The sequence below is a fragment of the Budorcas taxicolor genome, chromosome 16, assembly GCF_023091745.1.
Source record: "Budorcas taxicolor isolate Tak-1 chromosome 16, Takin1.1, whole genome shotgun sequence".
NCBI lineage: Eukaryota > Metazoa > Chordata > Mammalia > Artiodactyla > Bovidae > Budorcas > Budorcas taxicolor.
Window position 1 is genome coordinate 52701531 of NC_068925.1, and position 21752 is coordinate 52723282.

General features: G+C 48.1%; 1 protein-coding gene across 1 annotated transcript in view; it reads right to left on the bottom strand.

Annotated features, from left to right (window-relative positions):
* PLEKHM2 (pleckstrin homology and RUN domain containing M2) overlaps positions 1-12115 on the bottom strand; it is a 39305-nt gene extending 27190 nt beyond the window's left edge. The window contains exon 1 of the mRNA XM_052653481.1: positions 12007-12115. Within this exon, the coding sequence (XP_052509441.1) occupies positions 12007-12066 (60 nt within the window). The 5' untranslated portion in view covers positions 12067-12115. The remainder of the gene's footprint in view (positions 1-12006) is intronic.
* Between the last annotated feature and the right edge of the window lie 9637 nt (positions 12116-21752).

The following is a 21752-nucleotide window of genomic DNA, read 5'->3' on the forward strand; positions in this document are numbered from 1 at the left end:
AAGTGTTGGTGTGGCCGCCCACCCTGATTCTGCACCAGTAGTTTGCACTGGCTTCAGATACTGCCTCTCATGGATCTAAGAGACGACCAGGGCTTATCACCCACCTTCTCAAAAATAAATAGAAATAAATAAATAAATAAAGCAGGCAGGCTAGAGTCTTCTAAATCTTAGCAAAGCTTCTTAAGAACAATAATGCCTGCTTTACATGATCCAAGGAATGAGAGGCTACTGTCAACAGCATTTCTGGAAAGATGCTCCACTGGAATTGAAGGCAAGTCTGGGTGTGGGTCAGGATGAAGAAGTTTGGAGTCTAAGGGCAGAAGAGACGTAGAAACCACGTGGCTGCTGCCAGCTCCCGCTCCCATCGCAGCGGGATGTGGTGGCTCCACGGCAGCGGTACCAGGATGGAGAATTGTGTGTGCTGTGTGTTCTTTCAGGCCGCTGGCTGACTTCCAGGTCTCTGGTGTTTGCCCAGGGACCTCTTGGGGGGAGGGGGGCCTCATGGCATCTTCCTCTCCTGGAGCCTCTCATTCAGGGGGGTGTCGGGGGAGTTACAGTGAGTGAGGAAGAGGGTCTCGGTGATGGGACTTTACTGAATGAGCTGAAAGTCAGAGGAATAACCACCTAACCAGAACCCTCATCTCCTGGGCAGGGAGGCTGGGGTCCAGAGAGGTAAGGACAGGCTCTGACCTCTTGGCTTTGCTTAGTGGTCCTCCTGCTTCACTGCAGCGTTCTGCTTGGGTGTGCTCGTATACCACAGAAGGAGCTATTACTGGAGCCCCTTCTGCTCCCATTCCCTCAGGGATAATGCAAAGGTCAGGGGCACCTGCTGCCACCATCTGGAAAGTGCTCATCCCAGTGTCTTACTGAGGAGGGCAGAGCAGGAGGCGCTGGGCCACTCCCAGGGCTCTGTGGAATTGGAGCTGGGGGGACAATGTCGGGAATGTCCCAGCTGCTTCCTTCCTAGACAACACAAGAATAATGTCAACAGAGGCCAAGGCCCACTGGTGTCTACCGCTCCACCAATCCTGGGCAACCACAGTGATTCTAACTCATTGTCCTCATTTAATCCCTCACCTGAGATCCCACCCTACCTTAGCCTGAAAATAGCTCATTTCCAAATGACAATCAATTATAGTAGACTGTCAACCCAGACATCATCCCCACACAAGAACCAATCAGAAAGCCTGCGATTCAGAGATGACCGGCCTGGTTTCTCAGTGGGCATGAAAAACCTGGTTCTGCAGCCAACAGCCCTTCCTGGGAAAGGCTTGTGCCCAGGCTGGTGGCATCGTGGGAATGACTGGCGCCCCCCACTTGTAGGGCTACATAAAGGGTTTGCTGTTTGTTTACCACGGGCCTGCATTGTTCCTGAAGCAAGTTGGGTGAAATCAATGCTTCTTAACCATTCATTTACCACTAAATATACCTAATGATACAACTTTCTTTCCCACCTCCCAAATCACTGCTTATTAGACCCTCTGCCGGAGTAGGCAGGCTCTCTGCTTTACTGGCAGCTCTGTTCAAAGACATGCAGGGAAAAAGCACAGGTAATTGGGGAGCTTCCTTGGTGGTCCAGTGGTAAAGAATCTACCTGCCACACAGGTCTGACCCCTGATCTGGGAAGATCCCACATGCTGCAGAGCAACAAAGCCCATGCGACACAGAAGCCACCACAATGAGAAGTCCAAGCACTGCAACGAGGGAAACGCCTGTGCAGCAGTGAAGACCCAGTACAGCCAAGAAGAAATAATGAACAAAATTATTAAAAAAAAAAAAAAGCAGGTACTTGGGAATTCCCTGGTGGTCCAGTAGTTGTGACTCTGTGCCCCCACCGCAGGGGGCCTGCGTTTGATCTCTGGTTGGGGAACTAGGATCCCACAAGCCACACAGCATGGCCAAAAAAACCCAAAAAAAAACAGGTATTTGAATTATCCATGGATTTCATTTTTTGTACTTTCTCTGGGGTGTTAAGGGCTTCCCTGGTAACTCAGATGGTAAAGAATCCACCTGCAATGTGGGAGACCTGGGTTCAATCCCTGGGTTGGGAAGATCCCCTGGAGAAGGGAATGGCTACCCATTCCAGTATTCTGGCCTGGAGAATTCCATGGACTGTATAGTCCATAGGGTGGCAAAGAGTCAGACTTGACTGAGCGACTTTCACTTTTGGGATGTTAAAGCTGAGCGCCAAAGAATTAATGCTTTTGAACTGTGGTGTTGGAGAAGACTCTTGAGAGTCCCTTGAACTGCAAGGAGATCAAACCAGTATATCCTAAAGGAAATCCATCCTAAATATGCATTGGAAAGACTGATGCTTAAGCTGAAGCTCCAATACTTTGGCCACCTGATGCGAAGAGCTGACTCACTGGAAAAGGCAGGAGGAGAAGGGAACGACAGCTGATGAGATGGCTGGATGGCATCTCCGACTCGATGGACAAGAGTTTGAGCAAGCTCCAGGACTTGGTGATGGACAGGGAAGCCTGGCATGCTGCAGTCCATGGGGTCACAAAGAGTCGGACACAACAGTGACTGAACTGAACTGGGGTGTTGGAACAATGACAGCAGTTGGGAACTGGCCTACTTGGGCACAGATCTCTTGGATAATTTGACAGAATATGTTTCCAGAAGCAGTTAAATGCTCCTCTGTGCTGGCAAGGGAGTGTTCCAGTGTCCCTTGGTACCCTGTGTGTTCTGGCTCTAAACTCAGCACAGGGTTGACCCTGATGGAGGGCCCAAGGCCCCTCTTTAGAGTGGAGAGGAAGATGCAAGAGGCCCTCCCAAGAGGTCCCTGGGCAAACACCAGAGACCTGGAAGCCAACCAGGGGCCTGAAAGGACACATGGCATGCAGGATTCTCCACCATCCATGTGCCACTGCGCTGGAGGCAGAAGCTAGTGGAGACCCTGCTGTTTTCTGAGCACTCACATTCAGGGCTGTGTGTGGCACTGGTGGGAGGAGGAAGGGAGTTTTTCAAAGCCTTGTTTTCAAAGCCTGGGAGCCTTCGCTGGCTCTGGGTTCATCTTTCACTTCCCCTTTCCCCTGCTGTACCTGCAACATGGCCTCAGCCGTACTTCCCCCACCCAGACAGCCAGATTGCTGCTGAGGAAAATGGCCATCAAGTCACCATCTAAACCACGACTTAGGTTGGGAGGACACTCCTGCCTCCTCCTAAGGTCTGTGTGATACAGTCAGAGACTTTATTTATTATCATAAAAAAAATAACTTTAGTAATTTATCTATGGCTGCACTGGGTCTTTACTGCTACGTGTAGGCTTTCTCTAGTTGTGTTCAGCAGGGGCTGTTCTGTACTTGTGGCACACGGGCTTCTCATCATTGTGGCGTCTCTTGCTCTAGGGCGCTGGGGCTTCAGCAGGTGCAGCACTTGGGCTCAGTAGTTGTGGCTCACGGGCTTAGTTGCCCTGCAGCATGTGGAATCTTCCCAGACCAGGGACCAAACTCATGTCCCCCACACTGGCAGGCAGGTAGATTTTTAACCACTGGACCACCAGGCAAGTCCAATAGTCAGAGACTTTAGAGGCTGAAAGTGTAACTGCAGGGTTAGGAAGTGTGTTGAGGACTCCATGGATTACAAACCCATAATGGTTATTAAAGGAGATCCAGGGGACTGAATGCATCAAGTGTAAGGATTCCTCTGCTCTGCTCACTCCCCTTCAGGCCAGCATGTCTAGACACTTCATACCTCAGCAGTCTGCAGCCCCCCAAAAACAAAGAACTTATAGTGATTTATTAGAGTATAAGCATAAACATACAATCAATCTGTCTATTAAAAGATAAACACACACACCCCAAAGGGTAGAAGTGTGAACAGAGGCTGACTACTTTCAAAAATTACCTGCAGATTTCAAGTCTACATTAGTTCTTCCCTTGTTCTTACATATTACTAGATTTTTCAGAATCTTCTACTTCCAGCTCTCAAGTACAGACACCCAAGGAAGAGGGTAGTCTTTAGGAAAGGAACATTTTCTTCCTTCTACATTTCTATAATGTTTGTGAATACTTAGAAGCAAAAGGAAAAGAAGATAAACTACAAATATTTAAGATGGGAGAATGTCTGTGGTGCAGGGCCAGCTACTTTGCTGAAAAGACAGAGAAGCTCTCGGGGCCCTGAGTGGTTGTAACAGTGACCTGTGGTATGACCTGTAACAATGACCTGCTGGTAACAATGACCCTGGGTGGTTGTAACAATGACCTGACCTCTCAGCTCCAGCCAAATGGATGCTCCCAGAAACTGTCCTTATTCTCCTGCTTCAAACTGAAGTTCTAGGACATTCACACCACAAACTAACCACAATGAGGAGGAGGACAGGGCTGGAAAGGGATGGTCACCTTAGTTCAGACCCCAGGGAGGAGAGCTCTGGGACCAGGGTCACCCACTCCAACCTTGCACTGTGGGGTCCCGGCTCCATCAGCATTGAGGTCGCCCAGAAGAGCTTTTTATCTATGGAGGAAAAGCCCTGTTTGCTCCCCTAGGACATAAGGGCACCCCCAGCCTCAGGGGCACCACACTCTTCTTGCCACGGTGGCAAATTGTGATGCCAGAGATGAGCAGTGAAGACCCGAACGGTGAGAATGACCCACCCAAGAGCCCCCTGCTGCTACTAAGTTGCTTCAGTCGTGTCCAACTCTGCGCAACCCCATAGACGGCAGCCCACCAGGCTCCCCCGTCCCTGGGATTCTCCAGGCAAGAACACTGGAGTGGGTTGCCATTTCCTTCTCCAGTCCATGAAAGTGAAACGTGAAAATGAAGTCGCTCAGTCGTGTCCGACTCTTCGTGACCCCATGGACTGCAGCCTACCAGGCTCCTCCATCCATGGGATTTTCCAGGCAAGAGTACTGGAGTGGGGTGCCATAGGGCACCTACATATGCCAACTTTCTTTTCCCACAATGCTCACACCCCGAATATCAGCTCCTTTCTTTCCACACTGAAACGTCTTGCCCACTCTACCCTCACTCAATTTTAGTTTTTAGGCCTGACATTTCCATCAGCCAGCAGCAGGCTTCCAGTTTTGCTGGGAATTTCTTTCCACAATGGGCTCCAGCTAGATGAGTTTGAGAGGGACCCACAGGAACGGCCACTGCTCCATCTGACACTTGGAGTGTCCACTGTGACTACAGAGATGGCTGGGGACTGTCCTGACTAACAGGGGCTGCTGCCGCCGCCAGATGGAGACCTGTTTCCGTGTGGCCGCCATTCATCACATAGGGCTGTGCAATTTGGACAGGCCCAATGCTAGAGCCCAGGCACGGAGAAAGAGAGGGCCCGGGGTGGCCTGCGATGGGGCAGCAAGGACTACAATGTCACCAGGCTTCAAACAGAGCCCTAACGTCTTTTAAAAGGAGAACCACAGTGAAGCGAGCAGGCAGGGCTCAGAGCAGTGACCTCTTCTCACTGGCGTCTCATGCTGGGCCTGGGTGGGGTCACTCAGGGGGTCAGGGGTACACTTAAACGGTTCCTGCTTGAGGGCCCTTGGGCCCCTCCCACCCTCTTCAGGGAGCCTCTGTGCTGTGAGAGAGGACAGGGGCAGAGAGACAGCTACCAGTGACTTCAAGACTTGGGCAGGGGACGGGGAGCCCTTAGCATTTCTGTGTGGATATTTATTATTTTATTAAGCTCTTTGCCAGGGTGACTCAGGTCATTAGGGGTTTTCAGAATGCTTAAGATTTTCAAACTCTTAAGGGTTTTTCCATGAAGCCAAGAGAAGAAAACTATTGACTGAAACCAAATGGTCAGTGTAATCCCCACATAGACCTAACTACCAGGCCCACTCTGGGAATGAGATGCTCGAGCTCATTTTTAATGTATAAGCAGATCTAACCTCTCTGGAGGAGTGGAAAACAGGAAAGACACAAGCGTAACCACCGAAGCCAGCTGCACGGCCAGGCGAGGTTGAGCAGCTGCAGCTCTAAGACCAGTAGCTGCAGACCCCAACTGGGGGACCGCCGCTCTGCACAGGGTGTGTGTCTGGCCAGAAACAGAAGGCCATTCAGAGCCCACCCCAGACGGGCAATCCGCCGAGAGTGAGGGTGGTGGGGACTTGGCCTGTCCTCTGCAGGAGGAGGCTGTCCCAGCCCGGGAACATTCTCTCAAAGAGGGGTTACTTCATCAAAATCCATTTATTCACCCTGTTTAAGGCGATCTAAATTGAAGCTGAGGAGGTAGAGAACTGGGGCCACTTACTTTTTATTTTATACACTTCTGAGGTATTTGTGTGGTTTTTTAAAAAACAACTACTCGTTTTCCTAGGCTAAGGTCTCACTCAACCATCGCAGTCAGTGTCCCTCTTGCAAGTCATGTTACCTCTTGAGGCAAGTCTTCCCTGACCGCCCCCCAACCCTCCCACTCCCTCCAGCAGATCCCTCCTGCCCACCACCTTATCCTGCCTGGCCTTCAAGCCACATCACAATCAGAAGGTCTTTGTATTGGCTTGTATGTATGCACACTATGTCGGGTCTGACTCTTTGCAACCCCACGGACTGTAGCCTGCCAGGTACCTCTATCCATGAGATTTCCCCAGGCAAAAACATTGGAGTGGGTTGCCATTTCCTTCTCCAGGGCATCTTCCCGACCCAGGGATCAAAACTACATCTCTTGCATCTCCTGCATTGGCAGGCAGATTCTTTACCAGCTGAGCCACCGGGAAAGCCCTTGAATTGCTCTGTCTGCTAATGTATCGCTCTCCCCTCCTACTGGAATATCCACTCCACAGATCTTGTCTGCCGTGCTCGCTTCTACCTTTTAGGGCCGAGGGCACTCAGGACAGAAGGTGATCAGCAAAAGTTTCTGAAAGTCAGGATTACCTGGACATCCGGTAGTATTAACGGGAGTGACTGCACTGGCTCCACAAACCTGGCATGGTGCAAAAATCCAGTGACAATACAGACTTCATTAACTATATGGAACCAGCCATCACACCAATTTCCCTGAACATGATCCCCAGCCTACCCTAGGGAGGCTATTTTTGTGCACAAATAGTAGCTCTGTGCCAAATCCAGCCTGCAACCTGTATATGCTAGAAAGGTTTAGGGGAACACAGCCACACCCATACATGTATGGATTGTCTGTGCTTGCTTTTGAGTTGAACTGAAGAGTTTCGACAAAGACCACACGGACTGAAAATATTCACCATCTGGCCTGTGAGGAAAAAGTCTGACAAACTGTGAGCATGAAGAAACAGAAGTGTAGTGTAAGACTTTGAAAACTACCCAGAGAAAAAAACGGCAGGGTTCACACAGACACTCGCCAGTGCTAGTGGTAGCTAATATCTTATTCAGGCCTTGTTACGTGCGAGATACTGTGCTCTAAGATATTTTGCTCTGAGTGTACCAGCTCCTGTAATTTAATTCTCATTACAACTGTGAGTAGGTTCTGATTGCTGAGGCTAAATGAGGTCCAGTAATTTGCCAGGGTCCACAGAGTCAGTGACAAACCTAATTCAAACCCCAAACGAGGTCTGTGTGCTCTGAAACTTGTACTTCGAGCCACCATGCTGGACAGCTTCCATGGAAAGCACTTTCCAGCCACAGTGAAAGGAACTCTCAGCACTCTTGAGACTGGTATGTCTCCTCATCGTCCTCAGAAGACCATCCGGACGTCCCTGCTGCCTTGGGATACTTTGCTGTTTTTGTTCAGTCGCTCAGTTGTGTCCAACGCTTTGTGACCCCATGAAGGGCAGCACGCCAGGCTTCCCTGTCCTTCACTGTCTCCTGGAGTTTGCTTATTGAGTTGATGATGCCATTCAACCATCTCATCCTTGGGGACGTTAAATGCCCACTATTTTCTATCTTAAATGCCCACTTCTTTTCTGTCTCTGAATTCTACTGATTTGTCAAGATTCTGTCCAAGCTTGCCTTCTCTGAAGCTTCTCCTTGTCCTGGTGATTAATTCTTCACCTGGTTAAAATTCTTCCTCCAACCAAAATATGAACTGTTGGAGGGTGAAGGCTGCCTTGGACAGCACAGAACCTTTGCTCAGAATGCAAGCATATGCAACAGACATGCTCCTCAGAAACAAAACAAAACTCCCATGAAAACCACAGCCTCCCCTCCCCTGGAGAAGATGCTACTTAACAGACCAGTTTCAAATGCCAGTTCAAAATGCCAACACTGCCTTTGACTTGGATGTCTCTCTCTCTAGCTGTTAACAAATTGGCAACCACAAGCTTTATCATCTGCACCTGAGACGTTTCATAAGGAACGTCTTTTCATTGCTATCATAAGGAACGTGCCTTTCATTGCTATCTTGTCATTTCCCTGTGCCAACTATTAAATTCTCCAGTTCTCTCCAATCCCCACAGATCCTGCCTTCATATCAGCTACTGCATTTCTCGTGTTATAGGGCATGTTCAGCATCACAAAATCTCAATGTGAGAATAGCTGAACTCAACAAGGCTCTTGAGAGTCCCTTGGACAGCAAGGAGATCAAACCAGTCAATCCTAAAGGAAATTAACCCTGAATATTCATTGGAAGGACTGATGCTGAAGCTCCAATAACTTGGCCACCTCATACGAAGAGCTCACTGGAAAAGATGCTGATACTGGGAAAGATTGAGGGCAGGAGGAGAAGGGGGCAACAGAGGATGAGATGGTTGGATGGCATCATCAACTCAATGGCCATGAGTTTGAGAAAACTCTGGAAGATAGTGAAGGATAGGGAAGCTTGATGTACTGCAGTCCATGGCATTTCAAAGAGTTGGAAACGACTGAGCGACTGAACAGCAACGCTGCTTAGGGAGGGTGGTTGCGCTTGAGGGCATCATTTCTGGGGTGATGGCTATAGTTGTTTCTTGCCGTAGGTGCTGGATACATGGATGTGCTCACTTTGTGAGAACCCATTCAACTGTATGTTTAGAATTGTAGGTATATTCTATTTCAGTAAAAAGTTCTCAAATATCCTGTGTAAACATAGCTTACACATGTGGATCTTTTTTTTTTTTTTTTTGCAGAAACCGACACCTCATTTTATTCATGAAACATCCTTAAAAAGGACGGGTCAGACCATCTTACCAGAGGTAGCATGGAAGAAAAGGCAAAGCTACTCTCATGGTGACATAAATATGTAGGTGAGACTGATGTTCAAGGTCAAATATGACCCCAAGACTGTGAGCCCTCAAAGCCTACCCCTGTAGCTGAACTGATTCCTATTAGAAGCAGATACTCTGATTCAGAAAACCAAATGCCCTTCATGTGTGAGATTCAAAATAGTTTTCTGAAACATGACATACTAAGGAAGTGGGTAACAAGTCTAAATGATATATAGCAATATTTAGGTGCTAAGGCCTTCAGCCATCTTCAGACCTTGTAAAAGTGAAGAACTGCCTGAACACAAACAAAGAGAAAAAGCAACCACTTATGGCTACACACTGAATGTATTTGCTTTTTAGTAGTGTCTGACTCTCTGTGACCCTAGGGATTGTAGCACACCAGGCTTCCCCGTCCTTCACTATCTCCCGGAGTTTGCTCAAACTCATGTCCATTGAGTCAGTGATGCTATTCAATTATCTCATCCTCTGTTGCGCCCCCTTCTCCTCCTGCCCAAATGTATGCCCCTCCCCAAATTCAGATGTTGAAATTCTAACCACCAATGTGATGGTGTTAGGAGGTGGGGCCTTTGGGAGGTGATTAGGTCATGAAGGTGGAGCCCTCAAGAATGGGATTAGAGCTCTTATAAGAGACCCAGGAGAGCTCCCTCCCCCAAAACAATGTGAGGGCACAGGGAGAAGTCAGCAGTCTTCAGCCATAAAGACAGCCCTCACCATTTTTTTGTTGTTGATAAATCACTCAGTTGTGTAAGACTCTTTGCCACCTCCATGGACTATAAGGCTCCTCCTGCCAGGCTCCTCTGTCCATGGGATTCTCCAGGCAAGAATACCGGAGTGGGTAGCCATTCCCTTCTCCAGGGGATCTTCCTGACCCCAGGGATCGAACCCAGGGCTCCTGCATTGCAGGCAGATTTTTTACCATCTGAGCCACCAGGGAAATCCAGAACCTCACCATGCTGGGACTCAAGTATTTTCAGGCTTCCAGCCTCCAGAATCATGACAAATAAATTTATGTTGTTTTATAAGCCACCCAGTCTTCGGTGGTTTGCTTTAGCAGCCCAAACAGACTAAGACAACTTTTGAAGACTGGGTTAAGCACCATGCTAAACGCCCTACACACAGACTCTCAACAAATCTTCCCAAGAGCCCTGATTTTATCCCTGCTTTACAGATGAGAAACCAAGGCACAGAGAGGGTAAGGAACCTACCTAAGGTTACACGGTTATTCATTGGCAGGGCGGGATTGAGCCCAGGCCGTCAGACTCCAGAATCCATGCTCTTAAACACGACACTTGCCATGCCTCCTGTTGTGATGTACCTGGGGACAAGCTTCCAGTTTCTAGTGTGTGACATAACTTCTTGTCATGCTTGTCCAAGCACATACCATGATAAGAATCTTGGCCATCACACCCAACTCTTTCATAAATGGCAGGCTGACTTACAGAGTAGATCCCTGCTCTCAAAAGATTCATGCTGATGCACATGTCCAACCTCCTTCTACCTGGACTTTCCCCATTTATTTGTAAGTTAGAGATTAAAAATCAAAATGTGTGGCCTACCTGAAGCCACAATCAGCCCAGGTTAGACTAGAAAGGTGCCTACCTGAAGCCACAATCAGCCCAGATTAGATTAGAAAGGTCTATTGTCTTCTTTTGTCTTCATTGCCAAAGATGGATTGCTTTTAGACAAAGTATTTGCTTATCCTACACGCCTTTAGTAAGCAAAAAACAATGCCCCACTGCATAAGCAAAGCTTAGGAAAACTAAAACTTCTGTCAGATGTCTACAATGCTGCTTTTAGTTTTACTTTTAGAGGAACATTATAGTAAGAGCACATTTTGAATCTCCTTTTCTTTTTAAGCCACATCAGTCTTTATGAACGGTAAAATTGCTTGTCTATGTTGCTTTTGAGGAATTTAAGTGGGGATAGAAGGGAACATTATTGTTTAAACATAATGGTTCATTTAATGAATTCTCTTCATTTTGGAAGCAATCAATCTGATGAGCCTTCTCTTACCCCTCACATCATCCCCCCAACGACCTACCCCAGTTTCTGAGACTATGGGGTGAACTAGCAAGTCAAATTAGGAAAACACTGCAACAATATTCCTCAAATGGTCAATTCTGGTTTGGTTTTAAGTGAATATGAATCCTACCTTTTGGCATGGGGACCCTTTCTCAGATGAGCTGACTTCTTCATACAGATAGTTATTAATATATGCCTTTAATAGGTCATATTTTTTTCTCTACTTGGAATTGGGACATTGATCTCTCCTGCAGGGAGCATCATACACTGTGGTGTCACCAAGTTCTATAGGTCTCTGTCCAAAATGCAAAGTACTTTAGTTCTCAATCAAAGCTCCGAAGTGAGCCTCTTCAAAACTGCCATCCTTTAGCAAGATTATTCAAGAAACTTCCCAGGACCAGAGGCAATGTCACCCCGAACTGGGAAGACTGGAAGCTGCTGGTCACGGGCCGTGACCCTGACTGCCGACTCCCCGAGATGCAGGCACAGGGCGGATGGAGGATGCAGCGATGCCGCCCAGAGATGCGCGGCAGGTGGGGCCCTCCCAGAGTTTTTTTGCCGCTACGCTCAGAGTAGGGGGTCCTGGCGAGTGGCAGCCCGTCTAAGTGACGCAGGGCCCCTGGGCCTGGCTGTGTGGAAGCTCCCAGGACGCTGACCTCAACTTTGTTCTGTAAAAATAGCTCAGAGGCAGCGGCGCTCACGTGAGCCGCCCCGGCTTCTTCTCCATCGTCCAGGGGCTCCCGGCGGCTTCTCGTCCCCGGGGTCGCGGAGGGGAAGGGCGGTGTCCTGAGCCCCGGTGACAGGAGGAACCCCGGGCGAGCGACCCGAGGAAAGGAGGGGGCGCTGGGTGGGGTCGAGGGCCAGACCCGGGCAGGCCGGGTTGGCCTTGGGGCCCGGGCCGGGCCGGGCAGGCCGCGCTCACCTTCTTCACCGACAGCGAGATGTTCTCCAGAATCCGGTCCTTCACCTCCCGCGGCTCCATGGCGCCGCCGCCGCCGCCGCCCCGCCGCCGCCGCTTCCCGCGCCGGGGCCCCGGGGCCGCCGCCAACCGCTGCCGCCGGCCGTGCGGGGGCTCCGTCGTGCCGGCCGCGGGGCCCGGCGCCCGCCGCCCGGCCCTCGCCTCGCCCGGCCCCTCGCTCCGCCGCGGCCCGGCGGCTCCGGAGCGCGGCCGGCGGGGAAGGAGGCTGTGCGCGGCGGTGACGGCGGCGGCGGCAGGAACTGATGTCAGGCGGGGCGGCGCCTAGGCCGGCGGTCGGGCTGGGACGCCGGCGCCGCGTCGCGCCGGGGAAACCGGGAATTGGGAGACCCCCTTGGCCTCCAGACCCAGGCGCCCCGGCCCCTCCTCAGAGACCCTGGAGACCCTCCCCCCGCCCCGTGGAGGACCCTCCAGTCGGACCCCCGGGACCTGGAGACCCCGCCCCCGCCCGCCAGAGGCCACCCGTAGCCTCCCCTTCCTTAGCCCCATTTGAGTTCAGTTGCTCAGTCGTGTCCGACTCTTTGCGACCCCATGAATCGCAGCACGCCAGGCCTCCCTGTCTATCACCAACTCCCGGAGTTCACCCAAACTCATGTCCATCGGGTCGGTGATGCCATCCAGCCATCTCATCCTCTGTTGGCCCCCTTCTCCTCCTGCCCCCAATCCCTCCCAGCATCAGAGTCTTTTCCAATGAGTCAACTCTTCGCATGAGGTGGCCAAAGTATTGGAGTTTCAGCTTTGGCATCATTCCTTCCAAAGAACACCCAGGACTGATCTTTAGAATGGACCGGTTGGATCTCCTTGCAGTCCAAGGGATTCTCAAGAGTCTTCTCCAACACCACAGTTCAACAGCATCAATTCTTTGACGCTCAGCTTTCTTCACAGTCCAACTCTCACATCCATACATGACCACTGGGAAAACCATAGCCTTGACTAGATGGACCTTTGTTGGCAAAGTAATGTCTCTGCTTTTTAATATACTATCTAGGTTTGTCATAACTTTCCTTCCAAGGAGTAAGCATCTCTTAATTTCATGGCTGCAATCACCACCTGCAGTAATTTTGGAGCCCCCCAAAATAATGTCTGACACTGTTTCCACTGTTTCCCCATCTATTTCCCATGAAGTGATATGACCAGATGCCATGAACTTAGTTTTCTGAACGTTGAACTTTAAGCCAACTTTTTCACTCTTCTCTTTCACTTCCATCAAGAGGCTTTTTAGTTCCTCTTCACTTTCTGCCAGAAGAGTGGTGTCATCTGCATATCTGAGTTTATTGGTATTTCTCCCGGCCATCTTGATTCTAGCTTTTGCTTCTTCCAGCCCAGCGTTTCTCATGATGTACTCTGAGTATAAGTTAAATAAGCAGGGTGACAATATACAGCCTTGATGTACTCCTTTTCCTATTTGGAACCAGTGTGTTGTTCCATGTCCAGTTCTAACTGTTGCTTCCTGACCTGCATACAGGTTTCTCAAGAGGCAGGTTAGGTGGTCTGGTATTCCCATCTCTTTCAGAATTTTCCACAGTTTATTGTGATCCACACAGTTGAGACCCCTCAAAGCTCAGACCCCGGGTCTCAGCCCAGAAACCCAGGCCCCTTGGCTTTGGGCAGCGTGGAGACCCTCTCCCGGACCTGCCCACAGACCCCTGCCAACTGGCCCTCACCAGCCCAGGGTTCCCCACCCTCACCGCCCAGTCTCCAACTTTTAGGCCACTCTGGGTCCTCGGTGCTCCTTCCCACCCCCAAAACACTCTCTCGTTTCAACTTCATCTTCAGTTCCGAAGCCCTTGCTTGTTCTCACCCTTATCCCACTTCTTCAGCTGGTCCACATGTCCTGAGGACCTAACAGCCTCAGCCCCGAAGCCCACCATAATGATTCCCCTTCTCCCCACACACCTGCCTCCCCAAATTTGTATTTCGAAGCAAGCCAATTATACTCAAGAGTTCTCAGAGCCCTACCTGGCTTACTCATTCATTTGGTCCCCAAATAAGTATATTCCTGATACATTCATTAGTTCCTTTCTATTCATTTATTTTTGGTCAATATATAGTCATTGTATTTTTTTTTTCACTTTTTAAAAGTTGAGAAATATGCCATATATTAGTTGCAGGTATATGATGTGATTTGATGTAAGTATATATTGGAAGTTGATTGGCACCCTTTTTACTCTCAAGATACCCCAATTCTCAGCTACAGGTCTCTGATTTTCACTCTTCTCTCCTCAGGCTGCCCCTCCCTCAGCCTCTCAGTCACTCCAACACTGATCAGAAACACTGATTGTACAGCCTATAGTAGCTGGACCCCACCCAATACACATAAAAATGATACCTCTCCATCCCTCAGTTTCCCCAGGAGAGACCCAAGGTGGTAGTAGTTATTTTTTGGTTTTTATGAGACTGGATAAGGGGGCCAAAAGTATGTGGCAAGGAAAAGGAGAGAGAAACAGATTGCTGTGTTTTATTACCACCACAGGATCAGAGTTCTTAATACCAACAATGATGATGATGATAAGTGATGAGTACTGACTGTGTGCCATGAGCTGAGCTAAGTGCTTTCCATACATTTGTCTCACAAATCCTTGAATAACATTTCTGGTACAGGTGAAGAAATTGAGGGACGAGGGTAATTTGCCTAAAATCATAAAGCAAACGGTGGAGCCCAGAAACCATTTGTACCCTTTTCTGAGCCAAAGATCTCTTTATATTTCTTCTAGTAGTCATGTATGGATGTGAGAGTTGGACCATAAAGAAGGCTGAGCACTGAAGAATTGAAGATTTCAAACTGTGGTGCTGCAGAAGACTCTTGAGAGTCCCTTGGACAGCAAGAAGATAAAGTCAGTCAATCCTAAAGGAAATCAGTCCTGGATATTCATTAGAAGGACTGATGCTGAAGCTCCAGTCCTTTGGCCACATGATAAGAGCCGACTCATTGGAAAAGACTCTGATGCTAGGAAAGATTGAGGGCAGGAGGAGAAGAGGGGGACAGAGAATGTGATAGATAGTATCACCAACTCAATGCACAGGAGTTTGAGCAAGCTCTGGGAAATAGTGAAAGACAGGAAAGCCTGGCATGCTGCAGTTCATGGGCTTGCAGAGTCAGACACAACTGAGCGACTGTACAACAATTCTAGGAGGTAACCCTACAGGGACTTGGTCTAACTCTTTAGAGAAAGAAGCAAAATCCCTAAACCCAGGGTATTTTCTGAGTTCAGGAAAATAGGAGATAACAGCCTCTGTGGAGCATAGAAGAGGGCAGAATGACAGGTGGGGATTGAGGCCGCAGTCACTGGACAGGTGAAGAAAAGCCTGGAGGCAGGGGAAACCTTACTTTGAATTTGGAAAGAAAGAATTTGGTGTCCAGAGATGTTTGTGGCAAGTAGGAGGAAAGCTGGCTTGAATGACCCGTAGGTCTACTAGCTTTGCTGCACTCCCTTCCCACTCCACCCAAACTGGGTGCCTACAGGCCCCAGCTTGTCTGATGCAACTCCAGCTTCTGAGAATCTATTCAGCCCACAGCAAGGAATGAGTGAGCTTTGAGATTCCTCCCTCCTTTTAATAATAACAAGCCATCATCCAGGCAGCATCTTCTGCTGGGTGCCACCTTCCTGTGAAGTTTACTCATGGCTTGGGCACATGACAGCTTCAAAAGGTGTTATTATCACTTGTTATTAACAGGCCTGATGAAGGCATTGGCATTTCTGGCTTGTTTCTGTCTTCATGCATCGGGGAATGGTCAGATTCAATTTTTGACAACATTCAGGAGGAACTTACAGCCTTACTACCTAGCAAATTCCTTAGGGTTGTATAGGTATGTGAATGGATGGGAGAAGTGAGGTAGATTTTAGTCTCTTAAGACTTCTTGCAGGGAAAGGGAGGGAGTCCAGTGTGTGCGTCCACATGCAGATAATTGGCCTAGACCCAGGTGGCTCAGTGGTAAAGAATCCACCTGCCATAGCAGGGGATGCAGGTTCATCCCTGGGTTGGGAAGATCCCCTGAAGGAGAAAATGGCATCCCATTCCCCTGGAGGAGGGCATGGCAACCCACCCCAGTATCCTTGCCTGGAGAATCCTGTGGACAGAGGAGCCTGGTGGACTACAGTCCATAGAGTTGCAGAGTTGGACATGACTGAAGTGATTTAGTATGCACCAGTATTCTTGCCGGGAAAATCCCACGGACAGAAGAACCTGGTGGTCTATGGTCCATAGGTTGGCAAAGAGTTGGATACAATTGAGCAAGCATGCTTGCCCCAGAGCTCAAATATGGGATCCATTTTTGCCTGTGAAAAGAAAAAGAACAAAGAGAGGGTGCTTGTCCATCCTCTTATTGGGATTCATTCAAGTTCAAAACTGAAACTTATTCATTTATTACACAAGACTCTGCTGATCATGTGGAAAGGGCATGAGACTCTGAGGCATCCAGAGTCAAAAACCTCAACTGAGTCACTCTAGGGCCCTGGAAAAATCTTAGTTTCCAAACCAGTGACACAGGAAAAATGATCTTTTTTTTTTTTTTTTTAAATAATATTGTCTGCACCTAAGTCTACTGCAGAACACTGTCAGATGAGGAAGAAGTTGGGAAGGCAGGCAAAATCATAGAAGTACCACAGACCTGGACTAACCAGGTCTCCTTTGCTCTTCTTTCCAAAGGTGTGTACTGCCTGAGAGAGGAAAAAGAAAAAAATTCCAGCAACTATAACCTTAAAAGACAATTGGACAAGACTGTTAAAAAAAAAAGTGGAAGATGGTTTAAGGGACCAATTCCTCCCTTCCCCCCAACTTAAGGCAAATATATTTGTATTCCTAGAGGAGGGAATAAATATTTCCTTGGCCTTTAGGCTTGTGAAGTTGCTCTCTATCTAAGAAGGGAAGAGAAGGGACTAATTGTAAAAAACAGCGATAGTCCAGGTTCCCATACCTTAACTCTGGTACCTGCATGTGCAGACAGTCTGCAACTTTAGGTCTGGGTAATCTAACACAAGGCAACTTTAAATCTAGGGGGTTTTACTTCAAAATGTTGAACACCTCGGAAGTCCCTGGCGATCCAGTGATTAGGACTTGGCACGTTCACTACCGTGGACCCAGGTTCAATCCCCGAGGCAGGGAAGTAAGGTTGTGCAAGCTGAAAAAAAAAGTTAAACTTTCTGTCCCTTCCTCCTTATTGTCCCACCAGCAAGATGGGTTGGTGAAAACTGGGATATCATTCAACTTCCCTGCTTCAGAGCCTCCAACAGCTTCTCATCAGAGCATTTGGAATAACACCCATTCTCTTCTCAGGCCTCCAAAGCCAGAGCTGATCTGATTCAGCCTCTTTCTGACTCATCTCCAATCTGTCCGCTGGTGTGTGCCCGCCCCCACCAACCTTCTGCTTCTTGCACAAGCTTGTGTGTTCACATCTCAGGGCCTTTGCTGGGAAAGCTCTTCCCCAGTGTGGCAGAGGCCTCAGGTTGTTCATCCAGAACTGCTTGCTCCACAGTGACAGCACTGTAGCCAGGCAGTGCTAGTGTATTTCCCAGCCTTCCTGGCGGAAGGCATGACAATATTATCAAGTGCTCTCCCAGGGCATGTGAACAGAAATAAAGTGATCCACTTCCTCCTCCATGTTCTTCTTCCACCAAGTAGGGTGAAGCCAAGGGGATGTCAGACTTATAAGAGAACAGCCTTGTTCCCTGAGCACTGCCTGGGTGAGATCTATCAACCAGGAACACCTGTTTGGACTAGATAGCACAGGCAAGATTAAAACTTGGTTTGTAATAAATTATTAGAATTTCTGACCTCTTTGTTCCCTCAACCTAGCCTGATGCAATACACCCAAGATTCTCACCTGGGGACTTATCTGGTGGTTCAGTGCTTAAGATTCCATGATCCCAGCAGATCATGCCAGGCACTGGGTTTGATCCCTGGTTGGGGAACTAGACCCCATAAGATGCAGCTGAGACCTGGTGCAGCCAAATAAATATTTTAAAAGCCTCACAGGGCAGGAGCCTCCTTGTCAGCCAGGTCTCAGTTTTTAAATATTAGCTTCTCAGAAGACTTTTCTCTCTGATGGCTTTACTCCACATGAAGTAGCCTCTAGTCCCTTACAGCATGCCAATCTCCTAAATTTTCATTTTAGGGTGTATTATTACCTGTGTCTTCTTGTCCGTGGTCAGGCTTCAAAGACTCTGTTAGAACGTAAGCTCTGCAGAATGTGCACTTTCGCTCAGTTCATGCAATGCTGCATTCATAGCGCCGACTCAAGTGTCTGGCACATGACATTCAGTGTTTATTGACTTAGTATCTTCTGATTAAATTTTAATTCAATAGGGATGCAGAAAATTTTTCAGCTGACCATAGAAGTAAAAGCACATAAAGAGAACTTGCACCAAATAAAAGGCTGCTTCTCTTTACATCTGATTTGGGCCTTTTCTATTCTAGGAAGATAATGGGTGAGGAATTATGGCCCAAGTCGGTACAACCATTATGGAGAGGTGCTGTTTGCCACAGTCCCAAATTAGTCTTAGACGTGGGTGTAATAAAAATACTACCTCACAGGGAAGCCTGCAAACTTACTAACCTCATAATGTCATCTTTCCTTCTTTTTTTGACCACACTGTGAGGCTTGTGGGATCTTAGTTGCCCAATGAGGGACTGAACCTGGACCCACGGCAGTGAAAATGCTGTCTTAACCACTGGACTGCCAGGGAATCTGTCACCCATCTTTTAATATCCACATTAAACTCAAGTCTTCCCAGGTGGTGCTAGTGGTAAGGAACCTGCCTGCCAAAGCAGGAGATGTAAGAGATGAGGGTTTGATCCCTGGGTTGAGAAGATCCCCTGGAGAAGGGAATGACAACCCAGTCCGGTATTCTTGCCTGGAGAATCCCATGGACAGAAGAGCCTGGCCGGGTAGTCTATAGGGTCGCAAAGAGTCAGACATGACTGAAGTGACTTAGCACACACAAACCCAAGGTCAACAGTCATCCCAGGCTAGAATCCCTAAACCTGCACACTAACTTCAATGACCTGTCTGGGTTTCAGGTCATTTTTGTCACTCCACTCATGGGCCTTTGAGGCAGCCTAATGGTATTCACGGATTTATTACTTCAACACATATCTGAGGGCCTGCTATGCATAAGGCAAAGTTCTAGGCATTGGGAGACAGTAGTGAAAAGGAGACAAACCCCTACTCTCACAAAGCTTACATTTTAATGGGGAAGAAAGATAAGAGATAAAAAAGCAAAATGAAGAATATGCTAGGATGTGTCGGTATTGAGAAAAATGAAGGAAAGTGACAAAGATAAATTAGCTAAAGAAGGCCTTACTGAGGTGGCATTTGAGTAAACCTAAAGGGAGTGAGACAAAAAGCCACGGAGGTGCTCAGGGAAAGGACATCCCAGATCAAGGAAAAGTCAGAGGCACATAGGAGCCTTGGAGGCATTCTAAGGACTTAGGCTTTTACCCTGAGTGACATTAGGGCCCATTGAGGGTTTAAGGAAAGGTATGATCTAACAGAATCATGCTGGCTGTAGTGCTAAGAACATTTTGTAGACAAGGGTAGAGGCAGGGAGACTTACTACAATAACTGAGGTGAGAAGCAATGATGATGATGCCTTGACCAAGGTTTGAGAAATGACCAGATTTCAATTATATATATATTATGTATTTGGCTGCGCCACATCTTAGTTGCGTGGGATCTAGTTCCTTGACCAGGGGTTGAACCTAGGCCTGCTGCATTGGGAGTACGGTGTTTTAGCCATTGGACCACCAGGGAAGTCTTCAACTATATTTTGAAATGAAGCCAATAGGATCCAGGATGGGTTGGATGTAGGTTGTGAAAGAAAGGAGTCAAGGAAGGTCTGAGTGAACACCTGGAAGGATGAAGGTGCCATTGACTTCTCAGGGGAAGCCTGAGAGGAGCAGGTTGGGGTGGATAGTGGAATATTTCTGGTTCAGGGAATTTCTATTTCAGATACCTGGAGTTGAACAGGGAAAATGTTAGTAACTTTCTAGGAGGAACCAGCCACTCTAGCTCTTCTTTTTAGACAAAAACTCACAAATAAGGACTGGTAAAGCTATGGTCTTCCAGTAGTCTTGTATGGATGTGAGAGCTGGACTATAAAGAAAGCTGAGCACCAAAGAATTGATGCTTTTGACCTGTGGTGTTGGAGAAGACTCTTGAGAGTCCCTTGGACTGCAAGCAGATCCAACCAGTTAATCCTAAAGGAAATCAGTCCTGAATATTCATTGGAAGGACTGATGCTGACGCTGAAACTCCAATACTTTGGCCACCTGATGCGAAAAACTGACTCATTGGAAAAGACCCTGATGCTGGGAGACTGAAGGCGGGAGAAGGGGATGAGGTGGCTGGATGGCATCACTGACTCGATGAACATGAGTTTGAATAAGCTCCAGGAGTTGGTGATGGACAGCATCCAGGTGTGCTGCAGTCCATGGGGTTGCAAGGAGTCAGACAGGACTGAGCGACTGAACTGACAGTTTGTTAGTCCTATTAGGACACTAATAGTTTTGAACAGGGAAGCAGTATCTGCCGACAATTTAGCCCTTGAAGATGAAGTATCTTCTGCTTAATCTGCATTTTGAAATTTATTACTATGTTCTCGAACTTTCCCCCCATTCCTCTGTATTTCTATTTTAAAATGTATATCCTTTTTCTTCTATTTTCCTCCTGCAAGCTGTAGATTCCTGCTGAAAATCCCCCAATTCATTTTCGTGATGCTTGTAAATCTCCCCCGCCTTAAAATACAGATGCAGTGAATTCCCCTTTCTCTGTACCGAAGATCTAGAATTCTTTCCACCAATAACTAATGTTTCACAACTTCCTCCACTCGTATCAGGTACTAGAAACCTCATTTCAAATGAACTGATTATCAAAAGATTGAGAACTGAACAATGGAAAAATAATTAGTAATTCTTACTTCCAATTAGAAGCAGCTTTGGCTCTCAGCATTCTGATAGTCAAGTAAAAACAGAACAGGGGATGTGTCTAGACTACCCCCTGTATGTATCAGCTGATCCATGTACATTGGCTACTGCTTAGCCATTCTGTCATGTCAAACTCTTGGTGACCCTTTGGACTGTAGCCCACCAGGCTCCTCTGTCCACGGGATTTTCTGGGCAAGAATACTGGAGCAGGTTGCCATTTCCTCCTCCAGGGGATCTTCCTGACCCAGGGATTGACCCAAGCCTCCTGTGTCATCCCACATCTTTACCTGCTGAGCCATCAGGGAAGGCTAAGTACACTGGAAAGCCTCTCAATAAGGGCCCCACAGCACACACTCATGCAAAAAGCAGTAACTCCACATTAGTTAACACCCAACGGTGTTTCTAACTTACTCATGAACCCCTATGACAACCCCAATTGTCCCCATTTTATAGATGAGGAAACTAAGGCACAGAAAGGTTAGGGAAGTTACCCAAAGTCACACAGCCGTTAAGTGGCAAGGTTAGAATCCACACCTGAGGATCCTGCTCTAGAGACTCGTCTGAGCCACAGAGCCCTGTCACCAACGCTGTCTCTCTTGCTGTGCATCACTGCTGGAGCAGTCACCATTTCACATTAGCAGATGGTCATCCACCTGCAGTATTTATCTGGAAGTGGCTCGCTCCTTCTGGTGTTTAGGATCACGGCCACAAGTCACAGAGCCTAGGCATAAATTATTTAAATGGCCGGGAGACAGAGACAAGGACAAAAG